The following is a 22,803-nucleotide window of genomic DNA, read 5'->3' as shown; positions in this document are numbered from 1 at the left end:
AGCACTGACCATCATGTAAAAGAATAAGTGGGGCTCAGGTCTTTTCATGGCTTGAGGAGTCTGCGAAAGGCTGACCCTGACCTAAGTGGATTGGCTTTTGGGGGGTCTAATTATGTCTCATGATAAAGGTCAAAGCTTGCTGGACCACTTAGACATCCAGAATCCTAAGGATAGAACCCCTGTCTTTGTGCTGTCACTGTTCTCTATAGAAAGAATGATGTCATGAAGTAGAAGTTCTGGTACCAACTGGCAGTCAAGTCTTTAGGATAGTTTGGAAGGTTGAGGAAAGCAGCAACATCTTGAGTCAGACTGGAAGGGTCATCACAGCATCCAAATTTACAAGAAAAAATCATTCCAAGTTCCTACGAAATAGCCTACTCTGATACTACAAAGGTAGGGGCATCTTCTGACTTCTTTTTGACTAGCCAAGGGGGTGTCTTGATGATGAGGTGAAACCACAGAAGCTGCTAAGGCAGCCTCAAACTTTCTACTTTCATATTTTTATTCAGGATACCCAGAAAGGACTTTAACATTTCTCTGTTTCTACATAAATCCAAAGATCTCTTGCCACATAACTCTAAATATCTAGAGGGAAACCCAAAGAGAAATAAGCTAAGATGTGAAAATTAATACTGTTTTATTCACAGAGGCTGGTGGTCATTCTGTATATGAAAAATACAGACCTCCACTGGTAACTAATATGACTAGATTGTTCTGGAAGTCTAGCCTGAAGAGTAATGAGAAGGGAGGTCTTAAGGAGTTGTAAGCTGGACAAAATGTAAACGAAATATGTGTACCCTTCTAGACAGAACAGAAAAAATGTACAGCAGACAGCCTGATGTGCTTTTGATGAGAAGGGCTACTGAGTTTGCCAGCCTGCCCCCCCCCCTTTGCTGAGGTTGCTACGGTTTCAGGCATTATGACCCAACAAACCCTGTTGTCATGTGCCAGGGTCAGAAGCAGTGAGGAGAGCCTGGCTCCCTCAGTCTCATCCAACAGCTGACGGGGTGGCAGTCAGCAGCAGGTGCCCAAGAACTTGGTATTGCCCACTTCCATCTCAAGGGGCACATCTCCCTTCTAGGTGGCACATTTTCAGCCAAAGTCTAAAATAACTTCATTATCAAGGTAATAAGTTCATAAATTTTATTTTTTACAGTTTTTTTTAGGATTTGGACTGAGGCTATATCCAAATCACATGAGGGACCTCTATGCCTCCTCCTCTTTTTCTCTAGGCTAGTGATCTCTAGCTCTTGAAAAAAAGAAACTCCCTCTTCTGAGGATGTGGAAAACCTCTTCCTAAAACTTTTTTCAGGGATTTCTAGAGATTTTTGAAGGGAGAGTCCAAGAAGATCTGGGGGAATGAGATGGAGAGGGGTAGGGGGAATAGTAAAGTGTCTAAATGTAGTAGTATCCTGTGAAAGGCTAGCCATCAGAGGATAGTTGTTATTAAAATGTTGAGAGTGAGAGAGGAAGAGAGAGGCAGCAGGAGGGAGGGAGAGAGGAAGGGAGGGAGAGAGGGGGAAGGAGGGAGAATGGAGGGAGGGAGGGAGGAAGAGAGAGGGAAGGAAGGGCTGAGGGAGAGAAGGGGAGAGAAGGCAGAAAGAAGGGGGAGGGAGGGAGGGAGCTAGAGGTTAAAGGGGTCTAAATTTTGAAGGAAGTGAAGGGAAAGGAATTCAACTGCCCTCTAATACTTGGCCCAAAAGGTTTCTCTTGTTAAATTTTAAAGATAAATCAAATTCAACCCCAGATACCAAAACAATTCTACTGAGCTCTTAACTGTATCTTCCCAAACGTGTCTTACATAGGGAAAAATCAGTCAGTGGCTTCTGCCATTTCCTTTTTACTTTTAGTTCCAGGCTGGGGTGGGAGGTGGCAGGGGGGTTGAAGGAAGTTGGCAGAGATTATTCTCTCTTTCAAATAAACTTTGTCCTATGGGATCAGGGTCTGGTCTTCCCGCAGACATTTGTCTCTTAGTTATACTTATGGCTATTAGACTGAGTGTTCCCAGTATTCAGAAACTCGTTCTATATGTTGTTTTAATAAAAAGAATTATTCACTTTACTGGTATTGACCTTAGTCTTTTCTAGTGGCCCTATGTGGTAAGTAATTTCACTTTCTTTAATGTAATGAGAAAGACTCGGATTAGACTAGGTTTAGCTAAAATTCAGTTAAAGGGGATGAGGTGAGCTTGACTCTTTGAAGGTACCCAAGAGGGGATAAAGAAAAGAGGATACAGGTGAGATTTAGTTAATGGGGTTGGGGAGAAGTAAATCACTAAATTTAACCCCACAGTCTCTAGACCTCCTTTTAAATTTACTTCCCAGCCTGTCATTTTTCCTGACTGGCATTTTCCCAAGTCAATATGATACTCCCATGGTTCCAAATACCTGGTGTGGGGAATCTAAATTAAAGACGACTATGGATTGAGCTAAAAGATAATGATCTTGATCATCAGGTTCAAACATTTCAGAGTGTCCTTCCCCCATGGCTTACCCGACCAGTTCCTAGCCTAAACCTATATGAAACAGAGATGGGTTTCAGAAACCCCTTCAGGGATTCTTATTCAAACTGATTCAGTTTCTAAAAGTCATATATAAGACTTTCAGATTTATTTTCTTTCTCTTTCCAGATGTCTGATAATAATATTGACTGGTTACATAGCCACAAGAGCATGTGCAAGGTAGATCTCCACAGCCCAACAGGACAGCAAGATCAGGACCAGAAAGTGGTAATATACAAAATGACTCCTACCAAGAAAGGCTTGGCATTTGGGTATAGATATCCTGGAGCCCAGGATAGACTAATGGATAGTGATACTGTGATTTCTCTAAGGAATCAAGCTCAGTAAGGTCTGTGGGGGACCAATATGCTCATACATCACACAGGGACAATTCAAGGGAGAGGCAAGATGAGGAGTGATGTGAAGGAGCTGAGGAGGGGAGGCTGGTGGGGGAGACTGAGGGGAGCCAGGGGTGGTGGTTGCCTAGTTACCAGACTCTATTATCTCACACCTCTGAAGTCATAATAATGTTGCCTAGCTACCAGTAAGCTACCCTAAAGCTGGACTCCTTCAGGAGGGCAAAATATGTATTTTTCCTAATGAATAACAATATAAAGCACCTATTAAACACAGAAATGTTTATCCATGTACCACTTAAAATCTTCTATGTCATCAATAGTAAAACCACCACATTTTGGCAACATTAATGTAGTAGAAAGTGCTCCAAACTGGGAGCCAGGGGAATCGAGTTCTAATACAAGTTCCAGTTTTGAGTCTGTGTCAGTTGGGCAAGCCATCTCTCTTCTCAGTTTTCTCAATAAATGTGGATATTGTATTTTGGGCCTCTTTCTCTCTCACAGGTAGGTGTTCTCATTTAGGAAGCATAGTAACATTAAGATCCTGTCTGCCTAGAAGTTGAGACACAGATGTAGAGAACAAACGTATGGACACCAAGGGGGGAAAGCCGCGGTGGGGTGGGGATGGTGGTGTGCTGAATTGGGCGATTGGAATTGACATGTATACACTGATGTGTATAAAATTGATGACTAATAAGAACCTGCTGTATAAAATAAATAAATAAAATAAAATTCAAAAATTAAAAAAAGGTTCTGTCTGCCTAATAAAAATCATTTGTCTATGGTTTATTGAGTACTTAATTATGTCTAGGCACTCTACTAAAGCTTTACACGCACTATCTCAATCAATCCTCACAAGAACCCGATAAGGTAGGTGCTACTGTCATCTCACAGAGAAATTAAGGCCTTTTCTCTAGAATTTTTCTAAATTCACCATCTTAATTTGATGCAGATATGCTTTGTTGATGTGTCCACCCTCAAAATGGAAGATAAAGATTCTAAGGTGGGTACTCTCTGCTTCCCTCAGAGTTGGAATGGGTGGGAAGATGCTGAGAAGGGTTATCAGTTTCAGCATGAGGAAAGGGAAAGGTTGTGGTAGAGGGTGGAAAGGTGACGGGGACTCAGGTGGGAAGCCATCATTCTCATGAGCCCATGATCCCTGGTTCGGAATTTACTGTCATTCTTGATACCAAATCTCATTTTATAAGCCACTTAGGTTGCTGGTAGGGCTAAAAGAGTGAAAGCATGGAAGACAGCATGTCAGAAAAGTTGGGGGGGGGAACCCTTTCCAAAAGGTTGATGTTTAATGGAATATGGTTCCTGAGACTGATGGCTTTGTGAATACCTTCAGTGGGGTGGGAGGGAGTAGTAATTTGTAGAGGGAGCTTTATCTCATTCTTCAAAGACTAGCTAGCCTTACAAGCCTACTTTTCCTTCAGAAAGAAAGGGGATAATAGGAGACATGACATTCATGCTTTGAAGTAGTAGCCTAGCGGGTCAGCTTGGAGAAGTCTCAAAAAGCAACTTCTCACAAGAATCTTGCCCTTTAATTCCATAGGATGCTACTGGTTCCAATTCAAGAGGTGACTTAAACCTGGAGAGCCTGGAAGAAGAAGAAATTATTGTGATCAAGGATACTGAGAAGCAAGACTCACCTAAGGTACAGACTTAGCCTCTGAGCCTACCCTTTCTCATTCCCAGAGCCCAATGCTGAATCTGAGGACTCTGGTTCAGAGATAGTAAGAGAACTATTGTCAAACAGACCCAAAATTTAAATATTATGATATTCTAGAGAACACAGACCTAAGCTCACAGTCACAGTAAGTTCAATGCTCAGGTAGCTCACAATGACACTATCACAGAGGCTCAGAATGCCCTCTCCTAATTTCAGGTACCTACTGCAAAAAATCTTGCTATGCTTATCTTAACAAAGATATGGGCTTATAAGCAAGATCCTTTGCAATGTTCTTTGCTGGCTTGTAATGGACTTGTGTGCCCCACATTGCCCAGTGTCCAACAATGAAGAAAGAGGATATGAAGAAGAGCGAATCCACAGCAACCAAAAACTGTAGTTGCCCTACCCTGTTGTCTAAGAGATTACCCAGGCTGTTGGGTAGCATAGAGTTCAAAGCAATTACGCTTGCACACCACTGTCAGATATGGAATCCTTTTGTTTTTGTGTAAATATCCCAAATTACACCTGGCAGGCTGGTTTGGGGTAGGCATTAGAGCACATGACAAGTCACTCTCACAGTCCTAGAAGCCTGGAGTAGCTGATATTGGAACAGGATATTTGGCTTCAGTGCAAAGGAGTCAAATATTTCTTGTTCTGTGTTCCTAAGCTCATATTATAACCAGAAACATCATTTCTGACACCAGATGCCTTTGGAGTCATGAGAGTGGCCCCTGAGGAAGGGAAAACCAGTTACAAAATATTCTCCAAAGAGTCTTGGGTTCAGTTGGGGGTGGCCAACTCCATTTTGGGGTCTTAATAAAAGGATATACCTGGTGTTTGGGGTTTTTTGGTTTTTTGTTTTTTGAATTTTATTTTATTTATTTTTTTATACAGCAGGTTCTTATTAGTCATCCATTTTATACACATCAGTGTATACAGGTCAATCCCAATCTCCCAATTCATCACACCACCACAACCATCCCCCGCCGCTTTCCCCCGTTGGTGTCCATACATTTGTTCTCTACATCTGTGTCTCACTTTCTGCCCTGCAAACCGGTTCATCTGTACCATTTTTCTAGGTTCCACATATATGCTTTAATACACGATATTTGTTTTTCTCTTTCTGACTTACTTCATTCTGTATGACAGTCTCTAGATCCATCCACGTCTCTACAAATGACCCAATTTCGTTCCTTTTTATGGTTGAGTAATATTCCATTGTATATATGTACCACATCTTCTTTATCCATTCATCTGTTGATGGGCATTTAGGTTGCTTGCATGACCTGGCTATTGTAAATAGTGCTGCAATGAACATTGGGGTGCATTTGTCTTTTTTTTTTTTTTTTTAATTTTTATTTATTTATTTATGGCTGTGTTGGGTCTTCGTTTCTGTGCGAGGGCTTTCGAATTATGGTTTTCTCTGGGTATATGCCCAGTAGTGGGATTGCTGGGTCATATGGTAATTCTATTCTTAGTTTTTGAAAGAACCTCCATACTGTTCTCCATAGTGGCTGTATCAATTTATATTCCCACCAACAGTGCAAGAGGGTTCCCTTTTCTCCACACCCTCTCCAGCATTTGTTCTTTGTAGATTTTCTGATGATGCCTATTCTAACTGGTCTGAGGTGATACCTCATTGTAGTTTTGATTTGCATTTCTCTAATAATTAGTGATGTTGAGCAGCTTTTCATGTGCTTCTTGGCCACCTGTATGTCTTCTTTGGAGAAATATCTATTTAGCTCTTCTGCCCATTTTTTGATTGGGCTGTTTGTTTTTTAAACATTGAGCTGCATGAGCTGTTTATATAATTTGGAGATTAATCCTTTGTCTGTTGATTCGTTTGCAAATATTTTCTCCCATTCTGAGGGTTGTCTTTTGGTCTTGTTTATGGTTTCCTTTGCTGTGCAAAAGCTTTGAAGTTTCATTAGGTCCCATTTGTTTATTTTTGTTTTTATTTCCATTACTCTAAGAGGAGGATCAAAAAAGGTCTTGCTGTGATTTATGTCAAAGAGTGTTCTTCCTATGTTTTCCTTTAAGAGTTTTATAGTGTCCAGTCTTACATTTAGGTCTCTAATCCATTTTGAGTTTATTTTTGTATATGGTGTTAGGGAGTGTTCTAATTTCATTCTTTTACATGTAGCTGTCCAGTTTTCCCAGCACCACTTATTGAAGAGACTGTCTTTTCTCCATTGTATATCCTTGCCTCCTTTGTCATAGATTAGTTGACCATAGGTGCGTGGGTTTATCTCTGAGCTTTCTATCTTGTTCCATTGATCTATATTTCTGTTTTTGTGCCAGTACCATGTTGTCTTGATTACTGTAGCTTTGTAGTATAGTCTGAAGCCAGGGAGTCTGATTCCTGCAGCTCCGCTTCTTTCCCTCAAGACTGCTTTGGCTATTCGGGGTCCTTTGTGTCTCCATACAAATTTTAAGATTTTTTGTTCTAGTTCTGTAAAAAAATGTCATTGGTAATTTGGCAGGGATTGCACTGAATTTGTAGATTGCTTTGCGTAGTAGAGTCATGTTCACAATATTGATTCTTCCAATCCAAGAACATGGTATATCTCTCCATCTGTTGGTATCATCTTTGATTTCTTTCATCAGTGTCTTATAGTTTTCTGCATACAGGTCTTTTGTCTCCCTAGGTAGGTTTATTCCTAGGCATTTTATTCTTTTTGTTGCAATGGTAAATGGGAGTGTTTCCTTAATTTCTCTTTCAGATTTTACATCATTAGTATATAGGAATGCAAAAGATTTCTGTGCATTAATTTTGTATCCTGCAACTTTACCAAATTCATTGATTAGCTGTAGTAGTTTTCTGGTGGCATCTTTAGGATTCTCTATGTATAGTATCATGTCATCTGCAAACAGTGACAGTTTTACTTCTTCTTTTCCAACTTGTATTACTTTTATTTATTTTTCATCTCTGATTGCTGTGGCTAGGACTTCCAAAACTATGTTGAAGAATAGAGGTGAGAGTGGACATCCTTGTCTTGTTCCTGATCTTAGAGGAAATGCAGTTTTTCACCAGTGAGAATGATGTTTGCTGTGGGTTTGTCATACATGGCCTTTATTATGTTGAGGTAGGTTCCCTCTATGCCCACTTTCTGGAGAGTTTTCATCGTAAATGGGTGTTGAATTTTGTCAAAAGCTTTTTCTGCATCTATTGAGATAATCATATGGTTTTTATTCTTCAACTTGTTAATATGGTTTATCACATTGATTGATTTGCGTATGTTGAAGAATCCTTGCAGCCCTGGGATAAATCCCACTTGATCATGGTGTATGATCCTTTAGTATGCTGTTGGATTCTGTTTGCTAGTATTTTGGTGAGGATTTTTGCATCTACATTCATCAGTGGCATTGGTCTGTAATTTTCTTTTTTTGTAGTATCTTTGTCTGGTTTTGGTATCAGGGTGATGGTGGCCTCATAAAATGAGTTCGGGAGTGTTCCTTCATCTGCAATTTTTTGGAAGAGTTTGAGAAGGATGGGTGTTAACTCTTCTCTAAATGTTTGATAGAATTCACCTGTGAAGCCATCTGGTCCTGGACTTCTGTTTGTTGGAAGATTTTCAATCACACTTTCAATTTCATCAATTGTGATTGGTCTGTTCATATTTTCTATTTCTTCATGGTTCAGTTTTGGAAGGTTATAACTTTCTAAGAATTTGTCCATTTCTTCCAGGTTGTCCATTTTATTGGCATAGACTTGCTTGTAGTAGTCTCTCAGGATGCTTTGTATTTCTGCAGTGTCAGTTGTTACTTCTCCTTTTTCATTTCTAATTCTATTGATTTGAGTCTTCTCCCTCTTTTTCTTGATGAGTCTTGCTAATGGTTTATCAATTTTGTTTATCTTCTCAAAGAACCAGCTTTTAGTTTTATTGATCTTTGTTATTGTTTTCTTTGTTTCTATTTCACTAATTTCTGCTCTGATCTTTATGATTTCTTTCCTTCTGCTAACTTTGGGTTTTGTTTGTTCTTCTTTCTCTAGTTCCTTTAGGTGTAAGGTTAGATTGTTTATTTGAGATTGTTCTTAATTGTTTAGGTAGGCTTGCATAGCTATAAATTTCCCTCTTAGAACTGCTTTTGCTGCATCCCATAGGTTTTGGATTGTCGTGTTTTCTTTGTCATTTGTCTCTCGGTAGTTTTTAATTTCCTCTTTGATTTCTTCAGTGATCCCTTGGTTATTTAGTAACATATTGTTTAGCCTCCATGTATTTGTGTTTTTTATGGTTTTTTTTCCCTGTAATTCATTTCTAATCTCATAGCGTTGTGGTCAGAAAAGGTGCTTGATGTGAGTTCAATTTTCTTAAATTTATTGAGGCTTGATTTGTGACCCAAGATGTGATCTATCCTGGAGAATGTTCCATGAGCACTTGAGAAGAAAGTGTAATCTGCTGTTTTTGGATGGAATGTCCTATAAATATCAATTAAATCTATCTGGTCTATTGTGTCATTTAAAGCTTCTGTTTCCTTATTAATTTTCTGTTTGGAAGATCTGTCTATTGGTGTAAGTGAGGTGTTAAAGTCCCCCACTATTATTGTGTTACTGTCGATTTCCTCTTTTATAGCTGCTAGCAGTTGCCTTATGTATTGAGGTGCTCCTATGTTGGGTGCATATATATTTATAATTGTTATATCTTCTTCTTGGATTGATCCCTTGATCATTATGTAGTGTCCTTCCTTGTCTCTTGTAACATTACTTTAAAGTCTATTTTATCTGATACGAGTATTGCTACTACAGCTTTCTTTTGATTTCCATTTTCATGGAATATCTTTTTCCATCCCCTCACTTTCAGTCTGTATGTGTCCCTAGGTCTGAAGTGGGTCTCTTGTAGACAGCATATATATGGGTCTTGTTTTTGTATCCATTCAGCAAGCCTGTGTCTTTTGGTTGGAGCATTTAATCCATTCACGTTTAAGGTAATTATCGATATGTATGTTCCTATGACCATTTTCTTAATTGTTTTGGGTTTGTTTTTGTAGGTCCTTTTCTTCTCTTGTGTTTCCCACTTAGAGCAGTTCCTTTAGCATTTGTTGTAGAGCTGGTTTGGTGGTGCTGAATTCTCTTAGCTTTTGCTTGTCTGTAAAGCTTTTGATTTCTCCATCATATCTGAATGAGATCCTTGCCGGGTAGAGTAATCTTGGTTGTAGGTTCTTCCCTTTCATCACTTTAAGTATATCATGCCACTCCCTTCTGGCTTGTAGTGTTTCTGCTGAGAAATCAGCTGTTAACCTTATGGGAGTCCCCTTGTCTGTTTTCACTTTTCCCTTGCTGCCTTCAACAATTTTTCTTTGTTTTTAATTTTTCTAATTTGATTACTATGTGTCTCGGCATGTTTCTCCTTGGGTTTATCCTGTATGGGACTCTCTGTGCTTCCTGGACTTGGGTGGCTTTTTCCTTTCCCATGTTAGGGAAGTTTTCGACTATAATCTCTTCAAATATTTTCTCGGGTCCTTTCTCTCTCTCTCCTCTTTCTGGGACCCCTGTAATGTGAATGTTGTTGCATTTAATGTTGTCCCAGAGGTCTCTTAGGCTGTCTTCATTTCTTCTCATTCTTTTTTCTTTATTCTGTTCCTCAGCAGTGAATTCCACCATTCTGTCTTCCAGGTCACTTATCCGTTCTTTTGCCTCAGTTATTCTGCTATTGATTCCTTCTAGTGTAGTTTTCATTTCAGTTATTGTATTGTTCACCTCTGTTTGTTTGTTCTTTAATTCTTCTAGGTTTGTTAGACATTTCTTGCATTTTCTTGATCTTTGCCTCCATTCTTTTTCCGAGGTCCTGGATCATCTTCACTATCATTATTCTGAATTCTTTTTCTGGAAGGTTGCCTATCTCCACTTCATTTAGTTGTTTTTCTGGGGTTTTATCTTGTTCCTTCATCTGGTACATAGCCCTCTGCCTTTTCATCTTGTCTCTTTTTCTGTGAATGTGGTTTTTGTTCCACAGGCTGCAGGATTGTAGTTCTTCTTGCTTCTGCTGTCTGCCCTCTGGTGGATGAGGCTATCTAAGAGGCTTGTGCAAGTTTCCTGATGGGAGGGACTGGTGGTGGGTAGACCCGGCTGTTGCTCTGGTGGGCAGAGCTCAGTAAAACTCTCATCTGCTTGAATGCTGATGGGTGGGGCTGGGATCCCTCCCTGTTGGTTGTTTGGCCTGAGGCGACCCAACACTGGAGCCTACCCGGGCTCTTTGTTGGGGCTAATGGCGGACTCTGGGAGGGCTCACGCCAAGGAGTACTTCCCAGAACTTTTGCTGCCAGTGTCCTTGTTCTCATGGTGAGACAGAGCCACCCCCTGCCTCTGCAGGAAACCCTCCAACACTAGCAGGTAGGTCTGGTTCAGTCTCCCATGGGGTCACTGCTCCTTCCTTGTTCCCTATGCGCACACTACTTTGTGTGTGCCCTCCAAGAGTGGCGTCTCTGTGTCCCCCAGTCCTGTCGAAGTCCTGCAATCAAATCCCACTAGCCTTCAATGTCTGATTCTCTAGGAATTCCTCCTCCCATTGCGGACCTGCAGGTTCGGGAGGCTGACATGGGGCTCAGAACCTTCACTCCAGTGGGTGGACTTCTGTGGTATAAGTGTTCTCCAGTTTGTGAGTCACCCACCCAGCAGTTATGGGATTTGATTTTATTGTGATTGTGCCCCTCCTACCATCTCATTGTGGCTTCTCCTTTGTCTTTGGATGTGGGGTATCTTTTTGGTGAGTTCCAGTGTCTTCCAGTCGATGATTGTTCAGCAGTTAGTTGTGATTCTGGTGTTCTCGCAAGAGAGATTGAGAGCACGTCCTTCTACTCTGCCATCTTGAACCAGTCTCTGGTGTTTGTTTTTAAAAGAGGAGCCCATATTTACTACACACAATGCAGGTCTCCTTGATTTTAACTTAAGCCCATTTGCAAAAAGTGGACCTTATTATGACCTCACGTTTCCAGGAATTCATGGTGATGAAGCAATGAATGGAGCAAAGAGGGCAATGGTACTTAGTGCTGTGTGGATGTGTACACAATATGTATACACATATCCAAACATGGGCATACACAGTCACAAGTATAGATATACACATATACGTTTACACAAAGTGACACACACATAGATATATACATGTATATACATTAACAAAAAATAATTTATAAAATAATTTATAATAATTTGTAGCCAGGCCACACACATGCCTGGCTACATGTGACACTGTCAAACACACACAAGCATTGAAATAACAAACTTATGTATAGTGATCTAGTCATAACAATGACTTACACACATACGCAAAGATATACAGTTATACAGAGTCAGACACACTAATGTGCCCACATGTGATACACATAAACATTTATATATACATCCAAGCACACTATGCATAAACACACACTCACATTGATACACACAAGCCTTGATCAAAACAGACCATGCAGACTCAGGTACAGGCATACTCACTTATAAATATACCTCATGTTGATACACACACATACAAAATTAAACAAAGTGACACATTAACTAACGCACATGTTTGTATACACTGATACACATATTGACACAAATGCAGTGACATCCCCACTCATGTACTCACAGACACACTCAAATGCCAGTGTGTATTCAACACTGACATACATCAATCATTGACATAGTATATAAATATAACTTAAACTGATACCTAATATATCGATATACACAGTCATTATACAATCACCTATTTATACATATTCATTTTTAACATACATATTTATTAATATATTATACATTAATTATATATTAATATATTGATGAGTATGTATGCTAATACCTGAATGTATGCTTCAACATAAATACGTTTATAGCTGCATGATACATGCTACTGGATTTATATCATAAACACATATGCAGCTCTCTCAACTCGACACTTGCTTATTTTCATATTCAGAGACACACTGATATACACACTCATATTTTTACATTCACACACATGTACAAAATATACATACTAACATGCACATGCTGGCCTATACAGTTGACATATACAATGGGTATGATGTCAGCACATTATGACACATGCTTACACACGGTGACATCACACATGTGCATTGACATACACATATGCACACACATACACACAGGCACATTTTCACACACTAACAGTACAGACTGACACATGTTCACACTCATGAATTGATATATTGATGTGCATATACACACACGACAGAGACACTGACATATTTTTGACATGTATTGAAATAAGCACACATACTCAGATGAAGTTGACAAACATATTGATAACACTTGTATATAGTTAAGTGTACAAATGTATCTACTCTGAGCTTTTGTTGCTGCCACTTGTGCTTGAACGTGTATTAATGGATATAATTGTGTGTTACGCGCCCATGCAAATACTAAAGGCCAAATCCCTAATCTGTGCAACTTAGAAGATATATCTTCTAAATACAATAGGGGAAAGAAGTAGCCTACCTAAAGTCTTATGGATAGGTCTTCCTTTTTTAGATGGAGATGTCAGTGTGCCTTTTCAAATGAGCTCCTTCTAATCCTGGAAGTGTCCTCAATCGTCTACTCAGTGATCTTCAGAAGTACACCTTGTGTTTCCAACATGCACTTAGCCCCTCATCCTCCAGCTGTAGACATAAACTAGGAGACACAGAGGGCAAATGTCACAAACTGCCCTCTGGGAACTGCTACAGATTCTATGCCAATCAACTGAAAATGGATTATGTAGCCAAAGGACCTCAAGGCCAACATCTGGAAATGACAGCGTCCAAAAACACCAGCAATAACCAGAGTCCTTCCACCTCACCAGCCAAGTCTCCTAGCAATCAGAGGGCAGTTATCTCCCCTGATGGAGAATGTTCTACGGATGACCTTTCCTTCTATGTCAACCGACTATCTCCTCTGGTGATCCAGATGGCCCATAAGAAAATCAAGGAGAAGTTGGAAGGTGGAAGCAAATGTCTTCATCATTCAATCTATCCACCCAGTGGGGACAAAGGGAAAAACAGCCCTCGTAGTGCTGTGAGCAAGATCACTTCTGAAATGGCCCATGATGCTGTGGAAGTGACCTCTGCAGAAAGGCGGGGCACTGGGGAGGAGTGTAGGAAAGGTGGCCAAAAAACCTTTCTGTATAGTGAATTAGCCAACAAGAGCAAAGGTGGAGACAAACAGATGTGCCAAAGAGACAACAAGGAATTTGCAGATTCGACCAGCAAAATGTTCATGGTTTACACAGATCAAGTGGCATCTGACACGATGGTCTCTGTTATGCAGAACTTGAAAGTTCATAGCTCTGGGAAGCCAATTCCAGCTTGTGTGGTCCTGAGGAGGGTGCTGTTAAAACACACCAAGGAAATTGTGTCCAATTTGATTGAGTCCTGCATGAAGAACCTATATAATAACACCAGGGTCCTGATGGCCAACTCAGACTTTGTCTCAACTGTCAAGAGGAATCTGTTCAACCATGGGAAACAAAACACTGCTGATATCATAGAGGCCATGCTGAAGCGTCTTGTCTGTGCTCTTCTTGGGGAAAAAAAGGAAACTAAGTCTCGGAGTTCATCACATGCATCTTTGAAAGCTGGGTGCCATGATCCCAAATGCAAGAACCAAAGTCTCGAATTCTCAGCTATGAAGGCCGAGATGAAGGGGAAGGACAAAGGCAAAATGAAACCAGAGGAGTGCAAGTCATTGACCAGTGGTGAGAAAGTCAGCGAACATACCCTCAAGGAGAGACCAACAATGTGGAACCAAAATCATGGGAATCAAGGCAAGATGGCTGGCAAAGCATGCGCCAATAAGGAGGAAAAGAGAGAGAAGATCAGCCTTTCCATGGATTCAGTGGCAAAGAACTTGATTGTCTCTGCCCTTAGGCTGATCCAATACTATCTGACCCAGCAGGCCAAGGGCAAAGATTCATTTAAAGACTGTCTTGGTTCTACCACCGGCTATATGACTCAGAGTGCCCAATACAAAAAGCGCAGAGGTAGCCAAAGTGCCAAGGCACTTTCAATGAAACATCTAGAATCTCGTGGAGCACCTGAATCATCCACCTCTCTAAAGGAGAATCAACACCTGGACTCCCAGAGGCTGTATATGTCAAACATCGTTCTGTCACTGATTCAAACACTGCTTAGTGAGAGCTCCTTCAACTGCGGAGATCTATGTGAAGGTGAGAACAAACGTTCTGAGCCCAGGACAGACAAAAGAGCCACCATGTCCAAGAGGCCTGACAAAGGGGAAGAACAATGCCAGGACAATCAAGAACTTGACTTTATCAGTGGGATGAATCAAGTGAACCGACAATTTATAGATCAACTGGTAGAATCTGTGATGAAGCTGTGCCTTATCATGGCTAAGTATAGCAAAAATGGGGCAGCCCTTGCTGAGTTGGAAGAACAAGCAGCCTTGGCCAACAACCCCAACTACCAGGCCGGTGGCCCCAGATGTAGTCACGATGCTGCGATGTCACAGAACTATCAAGACTCTCCTGGACCTGAAATCATTGTCAATAATCAGTGCTCAACAAGTAGCTTGCAAAAGCAGCTCCAGGCTGTCCTGCAGTGGATTGCGGCCTCACAATTTAACATACCCGTGCTCTACTTCGCGGGAGATGATGCTGGACAACTGAAGAAGGTAAGCAATGCAACAAGGAACAAGAAGAAAGAGGGTTGGAATGGGTAGGGGCAGGGAGGAGGTATTGTACTTAGAGCCCAAGAAGCAGTCCATTTTTTTGAGTCTGTTCTTTATCATGTGACTCATGAATTACTCTCACCTCATAAAGACACAAAAGTGATGAACCATTAATTACGTGGGGCTCTGGACACCTCAAGGCCTGTGTACTTCCAAGAGGAGGAGAGTGAGATTAGCTCATTTTATCAGTGATCCTTTCAACAAACTATTTGGTAAAACATCAGGGAGCAATTTTTAAGTCTTATGTTTTGCACACATGCACGCACGCACACACACACACACACACACACACACACACACACACACACCCCACGGCTGTGTTTCCTACATTAGATGGATTCCAGAGAAATAAAATACTAAACCAAATTATCCTCCCTATTTCCAATCTCATGTACTTTTTTTTAGGGAGGCAGGGGAATGGCAACCCCTAACCTTGACCTAGAAATCAGTACAGATTAACTGAAGGATCCCAGTACCTGATGAGAAGTATTAGTGAACACAACTGATTCCAGAGTTTGTTTTTTGAAGCTCAAAAAGAAAGGACCTTTGGCATTTTAATCTATGCCATTAGAGGAGGGTCCAGAAAAAAGGAAAGCCATGTCAGCAGCCTCCAGTCCTGGACCTGTGGCAGCCTTTAATCCTAGAATCATAGGCAGGAAGGTGGGTGGGGTGTAGTTGACTTTCTCCGTCTGGGCCCTGGCTCGAAAAGCATCACGTGACTCAAGCTATCTCTGCTCTCTCCACAGCTTCCTGAAGTTTCAGCTAAAGCAGCAGAGAAGGGGTACAGTGTAGGAGATCTTCCTCAAGAGGTCATGAAGTTCACCAAGGAATAACCACGGGATGAAGCCGTGGGAAACGGGCTAGAAAACAACTGCTAGCCTGGCTGCTCACTAACCTGCGAGCCAACAATTCCTTCTCCTCCTCTCCATTTACTCCCCACCCTCAGCAGCATTCTATCCCAGCTGGAGCACCCTCTACCATCAGGCCAGTGAACGGCACGCTGCACGACTGTATTTTCCAATACATCTGAGCAGTTGGACTGTGCAAATACAGGGTGTCCAACAAACTGGGCAAGAACGTGAATAAAAACCCTTCTTTTTAATTGTGTCATTGTTTTCTTGGTCAGATATATCCGAGGCAAGGGAGGGGAATGCGTCCAATTTCAAGGACTGGTGATACAGTGTTGGACTTGTGTCCGGATCTCACCCTGGGTTATTTTCTAAGCACCCAAGACACAGGGATATAACCCATGTCCAAGTTCCTAAGTCATCCGGTTTATCCAAATCTCAGTTCACAAGCTATTTAGAGTTTTGCCACCTGTGGTCTCCCTCTTTCTCCCAGAATTGCACAGTTAACTTGATAATCCCCCTTCTAATCCCAAGGATGCAGCTTTCTTGGTCACTTTTAAGAGTTTGTAGATGGGCTAGCTTAGATTAAAAACAAACCGAAGAAAGTATATTACCCACGGACACACATACACTCCCAGTGTTCACTGCACATGGCTAAACACTATCCAAAACTACAATGGGATCTGATCCTCCCCCACACATAATAAAGCTTCCTTATAGGTCATTTCCTTCAATTGATGAGATTTCCTTGTTTTCCAGCAGTCTGAGAGAAAAATTTGCAGAGAACAGAGCTACAGAACGGTAAATTCTTCACAGCCGCCTTATGTGAATCCCATTGTCTCCTTTGAGACTAGCACTGAATTCCTAGATTTGTTATATGCTTTTCAGAAGTCTATCACAATGCTATAATTCATTACAAATCAGATCAAGACAGTGGTTTCAGCCCTGTGGTCCTCTGTTAGCTAGTTTGCTGTGGCATACCTTGGCACCTTTGAGGTGCTTGTGGCTCAGTAGAACAAGCACAGGATGTGGCTTCCTTCTCGACTCAAAAGTTAAAGCTTTGGCCTCTTACTAGTTGCATGGCCTTAGAGTCACCTAGGTAGACTCTGAGCCTTTTCCTTTATCTGTAAAATGTAGACAAAAATTACCCTCCCTGTTTAGAGGTTAAACTAGAGGAATAGATGTAATGATGCTTTGCAAGGAGAATCTTGTTACAAATTAGATGTGGGATTGAAGTTGTACCTCTCAAAGCCCATCCTAACACAGTTGCAAGTGCCCTTGATATATTTCCAAACTGAAAGCAAGATTCTCTGAGTGTGGGACCCAGAAAGGCACATTTTGGGGGAGGTAAGAAGCATAGAGACAAACTTTGACAACTTCTCCACAATGCCTGGACCAGTCAGATAGAAGTAAAGGTAGGCTCCTTCAAAGCCAGGATTTTAAAACTCCCCAGCCCTGATAAAGCTAATCAAACCTTTTCTAGTCGCACCCCGACCGCATGAAAAGCTTTGGAGTTAAGCCGCCACAGAACCTTCTCTTTGTCCTTGAAGAAAATCCTTAATAAACAAATCCCGGGACCAGGTCTGCATTTCTGATGACTCAGGACTCCCTGAGCACAGCTGGGTCCCATAGTAGTTTACTTCCTTGATTAACCCGGCTCTTGACTTACTCCTGATTTTTATTATGAGGTGGCCTTGGGGATTCTTTGGAACGTGGAAATAGAGCAAAGGAAGTTATATGTTCTGTTAAATGAGGGCCATTGGGGCAAAATGGTCTCTAAGGGCCCTTCCAGCTCTGACATTTGAGGATTCTAAGAGCTTCTCTTCCATAATTTCTCAGGGAAACTTGTGTGGATGAGGTAAGATCAGGGTGAGGAAACTTGATTTTTGCCAGAGCTAACTGACAGACTCCAGCAGAGAAAGGAATGCTTTGGGCCAGACAGGGCCCTGACAAGGGTCTGGAGGAGCTCAACAGTCCTTGGGGTTTATTCCTGGAGGGCGAGACCCTGACCTTTCACCCCTCTAAATGGGGAAGTGATCCCAGGCATCCTATTAGCAATGTGGCCATGCTCACTGCCAGCAGCTAGGAATGGACAAGGGCTTCTGCCGAGCTGAAAGCCCCACATACAGTAGGAAAGGGACGACAGGAGCAGAAGGAGAAGGAAAACAGGATTATCTCCTGGCAGGCAGTGTCACTGGTTTGATATCGCTGACAATTTTAGTCTTTCTGAGCATCAGGCCTCCATTTCACAAGAAAGTTGTGAGCAAAACTCATCTGGGAGGTTACCACAGGGCCAGGCCTAGGCTGAGGTGAGGCAAGAGAGACAGTTTCCTCAGGGGCAAAATTTAAGGGGGCAGCAGAAAAAACTTGGTAATCAAAACCAATAGTTTTTCTTTTTTAATTGGAGTATAGTTGATTGTGTTAGATGTTGTGTTAATTTTTGCTGTACGTCAAAGTGACTCTGTTATACATATATACTTTTTCATATTCTTTTCCATTATGGTTTATCACAGGATAATGAATATAGTTCCCTGTGCTGTACAATAGGACCTTGTTGTTTATTCATCCTATATCTATAATAGTTTGCATCTGCTAATCCCAAACTCCCCAAATCAATAGCTTTAATGTACCATTTAAGAAATCAAAATTAATGCAGAGTATCAAAATGTCAAATATTGTGATACAGAGGATTAGTAATAGTGCCAGGCCAAAACATAATGGAGCATGAGGTAAAAGGAAAAATTGGTAAGACATTTTATGGGAGGACCACTTTATGGGAGATTGCCAAGGCAGTACTTAGAGAATGTATTGCCCTGAAAGCCTTCATCAGTACAAAAACGCAACAATGAATTAAATCCCTGCCTAGAGAACTTCGGGAGGGAACAAATAACAAATCAAACAAGTTTAGGAAAGGGGAAATAAAATTTGGAGCAAGGAAACAAAAGACAGAGAAAGCAAAGTTTCACTTAAACCTTAAAAAACAATCAGGGGTGAGGAGAGGGGTACTGCAGTGTTCTCTCTCTTGCTTAACTTAAGAGTATATCTTTCCAAAGAAAGCTCAGATTAATTCTGGTTGAAGACAGGAACCACACAAGGTTGCCCCGGTTAAAATTCTACTTTACAACAGTTCTAATAATGGAAGAAGAAAAGTAAAAAGTAGAAATATAGGAGTAGTAAAAATAAAAATGCCACCTTTGCAAATGATATATTTGTACATCCATGAAAATCAAATCCCCAAGTATGAGAGGTAGTGAATGAGCTTTGCAAAGGTATAGGATAGAATTTACTTGTGAGCTGTAAGAATTTGCCATCAACTATAAAACAATTGCAGCTGCTTTCTCCTCACTGACTCAGAGACATGTAAAAAGTCCAGCAGTTCCACTGCACTAAGGTCTCTGTGGTATCAGAACATGAAAAAAATCTGGAAGAATTGATTGAATTTCTGCATCCTAGAGCCACCCAGCCAGAAAGAGGAGAGTCTAATTACCACAGTGACAATAATATTAAACACCTAGGTATTAAGGAAGGCAAGAAATGACATTTACAGAGAACTTACTGAGTGCCAGACACTACCAGGTGCTTTAGTTCTTTTAAAAACCTTGTGAGGTGGTTTGTTATTAGCTGCTTTTTACAGCTGTGAAATTAGAGGGTCAGGTTTAAAGGCCTTTTTTAAAAGTTATATATCAGTAAGTGGGAGAGTTGGGATTCAAATCCAGGTTCGCCTCATGCCAAACAGTATGCTTTTTCCATTCTATCACACTGTCTTCCCATTAATTCAGAATCCGTGTTTATTAAACAACTATAATACATGACTGAGAAAAAGAAAAACAGGTAAATAGAAAAATAGACCATGCTCCTAACTAGTAAAACTAAGTAAAATAAAACACTTTCTAATTCAACATATAGGTTTCATATAAAGCCAATTTAAATCTTTATGGGGTAGTCTCAAAGTATCTCCCCCAAGATAGTAATTACTTACCAAGGGGAAAGAGTAACTTTACAATGGATGAGCCCACCAGTAACACCTTAATTATGTGATCAAGGTTAACAACATCAGTAAAGACACATTGGTATCATGTACCTCCTGATATAATGTCAACAGAAGGGCATTCTTGCCAAAAACCCATAATCCCAGTCTAATCATGAGAAACTACCAGATAAACCTAAATTGAGGGACATTCTACAAAATAGCTGACCAGAATTGATTCCAAAGGGTCATGAAGGGAACATTTTAGAGTTGTGGAAATGTGAACTATGTATCTTGATAGGGGATATGTATACATTTAACATAGGTGTATACATTTCTCAAGACTGATCAAACTGTACACTTAAAATTAGTTAACATTATTCTATCTAAATTAGATCAATAAAGTTTACTTTTAAATGTATTTAAACTTAATACCTGTAGGAAAAAAAAAATCCCCTTCCACTGTTCACAAGTTTCTTTGCTCCTCTGCCTCTTTCCAGAAAGTCTCCAATTCAGCAAGTCTTTCTGACTTCAGGCTCTCGGCCACCTTTAACTTGCAGCCCTCCCTCCTGCCCCTTCCACTTGTTTGTGGTGGCCCAGAGCAGGCCCTTGGGAGCTCCTTCTTTATGAGAACTTCCCTCCCAGATCCCGGCTACGTATCCAAGGGGAAAAGGTTTTCAGCTCACCCCCCTTCCTGTCATAAAAGTCTCCTTCTCAGAAAAAACTTCCTTCATCACCCTATCTGCCACACTTACTCTTTATTACATGACCCTGCTTTATTTTCATCACACTAACTGATACATCCTCTTTATCATAATTTACTTGCCTATTGACCGTCTCTTCCCTCTAGAATGGTAACTCCAGGAGCACAGGGACCTCCCTGTCTTGTTCACTACTGTATCCTCAGTGCCCAGCACTGTGCCTGGTACATGGTAGCCATTCAATAAATATTTATTGAATGAATAACTATCCACCTATTTCAGTGTTCCCTGACGGGGACAAATAACACTAAATGGGGAATCAGAAAATTTGTCTTTAACCATGGCCACTTAATATCACTTCATCACTTGATATAGTAGCCAAGTATGTTTCCTCACCTCAAAAATCAGGATGCTAATCAATATCTTTCAATATCTACCTCTCTGGAGGTGTTGTGCAAAGAGGCAACAAGCAAGGTGAAAATGTTTAAAAATATACCTAAATGTGCCCATTAAAGCTTCAATGCAAAATAATAATAATAAATCTCTAACATTTACTGAGCTTTTACTATATGCCAGACATTCATCTAAGTGCTTTCCACTATTTTGCCCTTTAATCCTCCCAACAACTCTATGAGGTAGGTACTCCTATTGTCCCACTTTGCAGATGAAGCAACTGAGGCCCAGAGAAGCTGAGGAACTTGCACAGTTAGAAGTGGTAGAGTTGGTATTCAAACCCAGATAATCCTGGCTCCAAAGCTCCCACTCTGTACTGCTTCATAGAATACCGGGGCCTTGTCCATAAAGTCACTTGTCAGGATAAGTCCTGGTGTAGTGCAGAATGGAGTAGACACATCTAGGAGGCGACAGGAACCTCTGGAGTGGGATGGATGGTTGGCTGGAAGGAATCCAGGCTGGTGGAAAAGCAGAGATTTCCAAAGGGTACTGCAGGCGTAGGCCAGGGCCCAGAAGAAGGCCAAAAGCTACCCCCAAAGCAGCAGTCATCTCAACAAACAAGCAGACACAGCTCCTGGGACTCATGGAACAGGGAGTATCCCCGAGTTCAAGTAGAGGTGATGCTCAGAATGCATCCTCAGGGGACAAACTGGTAATTCACATTTGCTCACAGTCCCCAGGGCCACGACTGATGGAGGGTGGGTCCTGGGGGTTAGGGGGGAGGGGAACCAGCGTGAAAAAAAACCTCCAGACAAGCTGGCAGGCATGTGCCCTGGGGGGAATAAGGGTGGTCCCTGATGGTGTCCATTCAGTGTTCCCCAGAGCCAGGCTGCACGAGGCAGAGGGGAGGGAGGCATTATGGAACACTTGGGGTGCTTAGGGCCTTTGTCAATGAGTATGAAAGCTATTTCAATATTTTAACAGCCAGTAGGGTTGTACTGGTGCCTAAAGTCTGAATGCCAGCCCTAGGTTGGAAATTCTTTACTTTCTCCTATCTTTCTCAAGCCTCAGGGCCTGGCTGAAAACTGAATTTGAGGTGTCATCTGAGGTGAATCCAGCTGAGGAAAGGGTGGAAGGGAGGGAACCCACAAGTTGCTCCTTCTGGCTCACACAGCTCCATCCTCACTTTGATCACGCTGTATTATAACGTCCTGTTTACATGTCTGCCTTTCCTCTAGACTGGAAGTAGCATGTAATAAATGGATGCGACGTATCTGTGGAATCTAAAACAAAAAAATGGTTCTGATGAACCTAGGGGCAGGACAGGAATAAAGACGCAGATGTAGAGAATGGACTTAAGGACACGGGGAGGGGGAAGTGTAAGCTGGGACGAAGTGAGAGAGTGGCATGGACATATATACACTACCAAATGCAAAATAGATAGCTAGTGGGAAGCAGCCTCATAGCACAGGGAGATCAGCTAGGTGTTTTGTGACCACCTAGAGGGGTGGGATAGGGAGGGTGGGAGGGAGGCGCAAGAGGGAGGAGATATGGGGATATATGAATACATATAGCTGATTCACTTTGTTATACAGCAGAAATTAACACACCATTGTAAAGCAATTATACTCCAATAAAGATGTTAAATAAATAAATAAGTATTTATTTATTTATTTATTTGGATGGATGGATGGATG

The 22,803-nt window shown here is 41.3% G+C and overlaps 1 protein-coding gene across 1 annotated transcript; it reads left to right on the top strand.

The window, feature by feature from the left end:
- Positions 1–375: 375 nt before the first annotated feature.
- On the top strand, positions 376–16,227 carry AKAP4 (A-kinase anchoring protein 4). The gene is given in 7 exon segments (XM_036839273.1): positions 376–393; positions 2,630–2,728; positions 3,809–3,859; positions 4,415–4,516; positions 13,005–15,140; positions 15,944–16,052; positions 16,055–16,227. Coding segments are annotated over 6 exon segments (2,670 nt in total). The 5' UTR covers positions 376–393.
- Positions 16,228–22,803: the final 6,576 nt, after the last annotated feature.

Source organism: Balaenoptera musculus, chromosome X, assembly GCF_009873245.2.
Source record: "Balaenoptera musculus isolate JJ_BM4_2016_0621 chromosome X, mBalMus1.pri.v3, whole genome shotgun sequence".
Classification (NCBI taxonomy): Eukaryota; Metazoa; Chordata; class Mammalia; order Artiodactyla; family Balaenopteridae; genus Balaenoptera; species Balaenoptera musculus.
The sequence above is the reverse complement of the archived record's forward strand: the minus strand, read 5'-3'. Positions and strand labels throughout refer to the sequence as shown.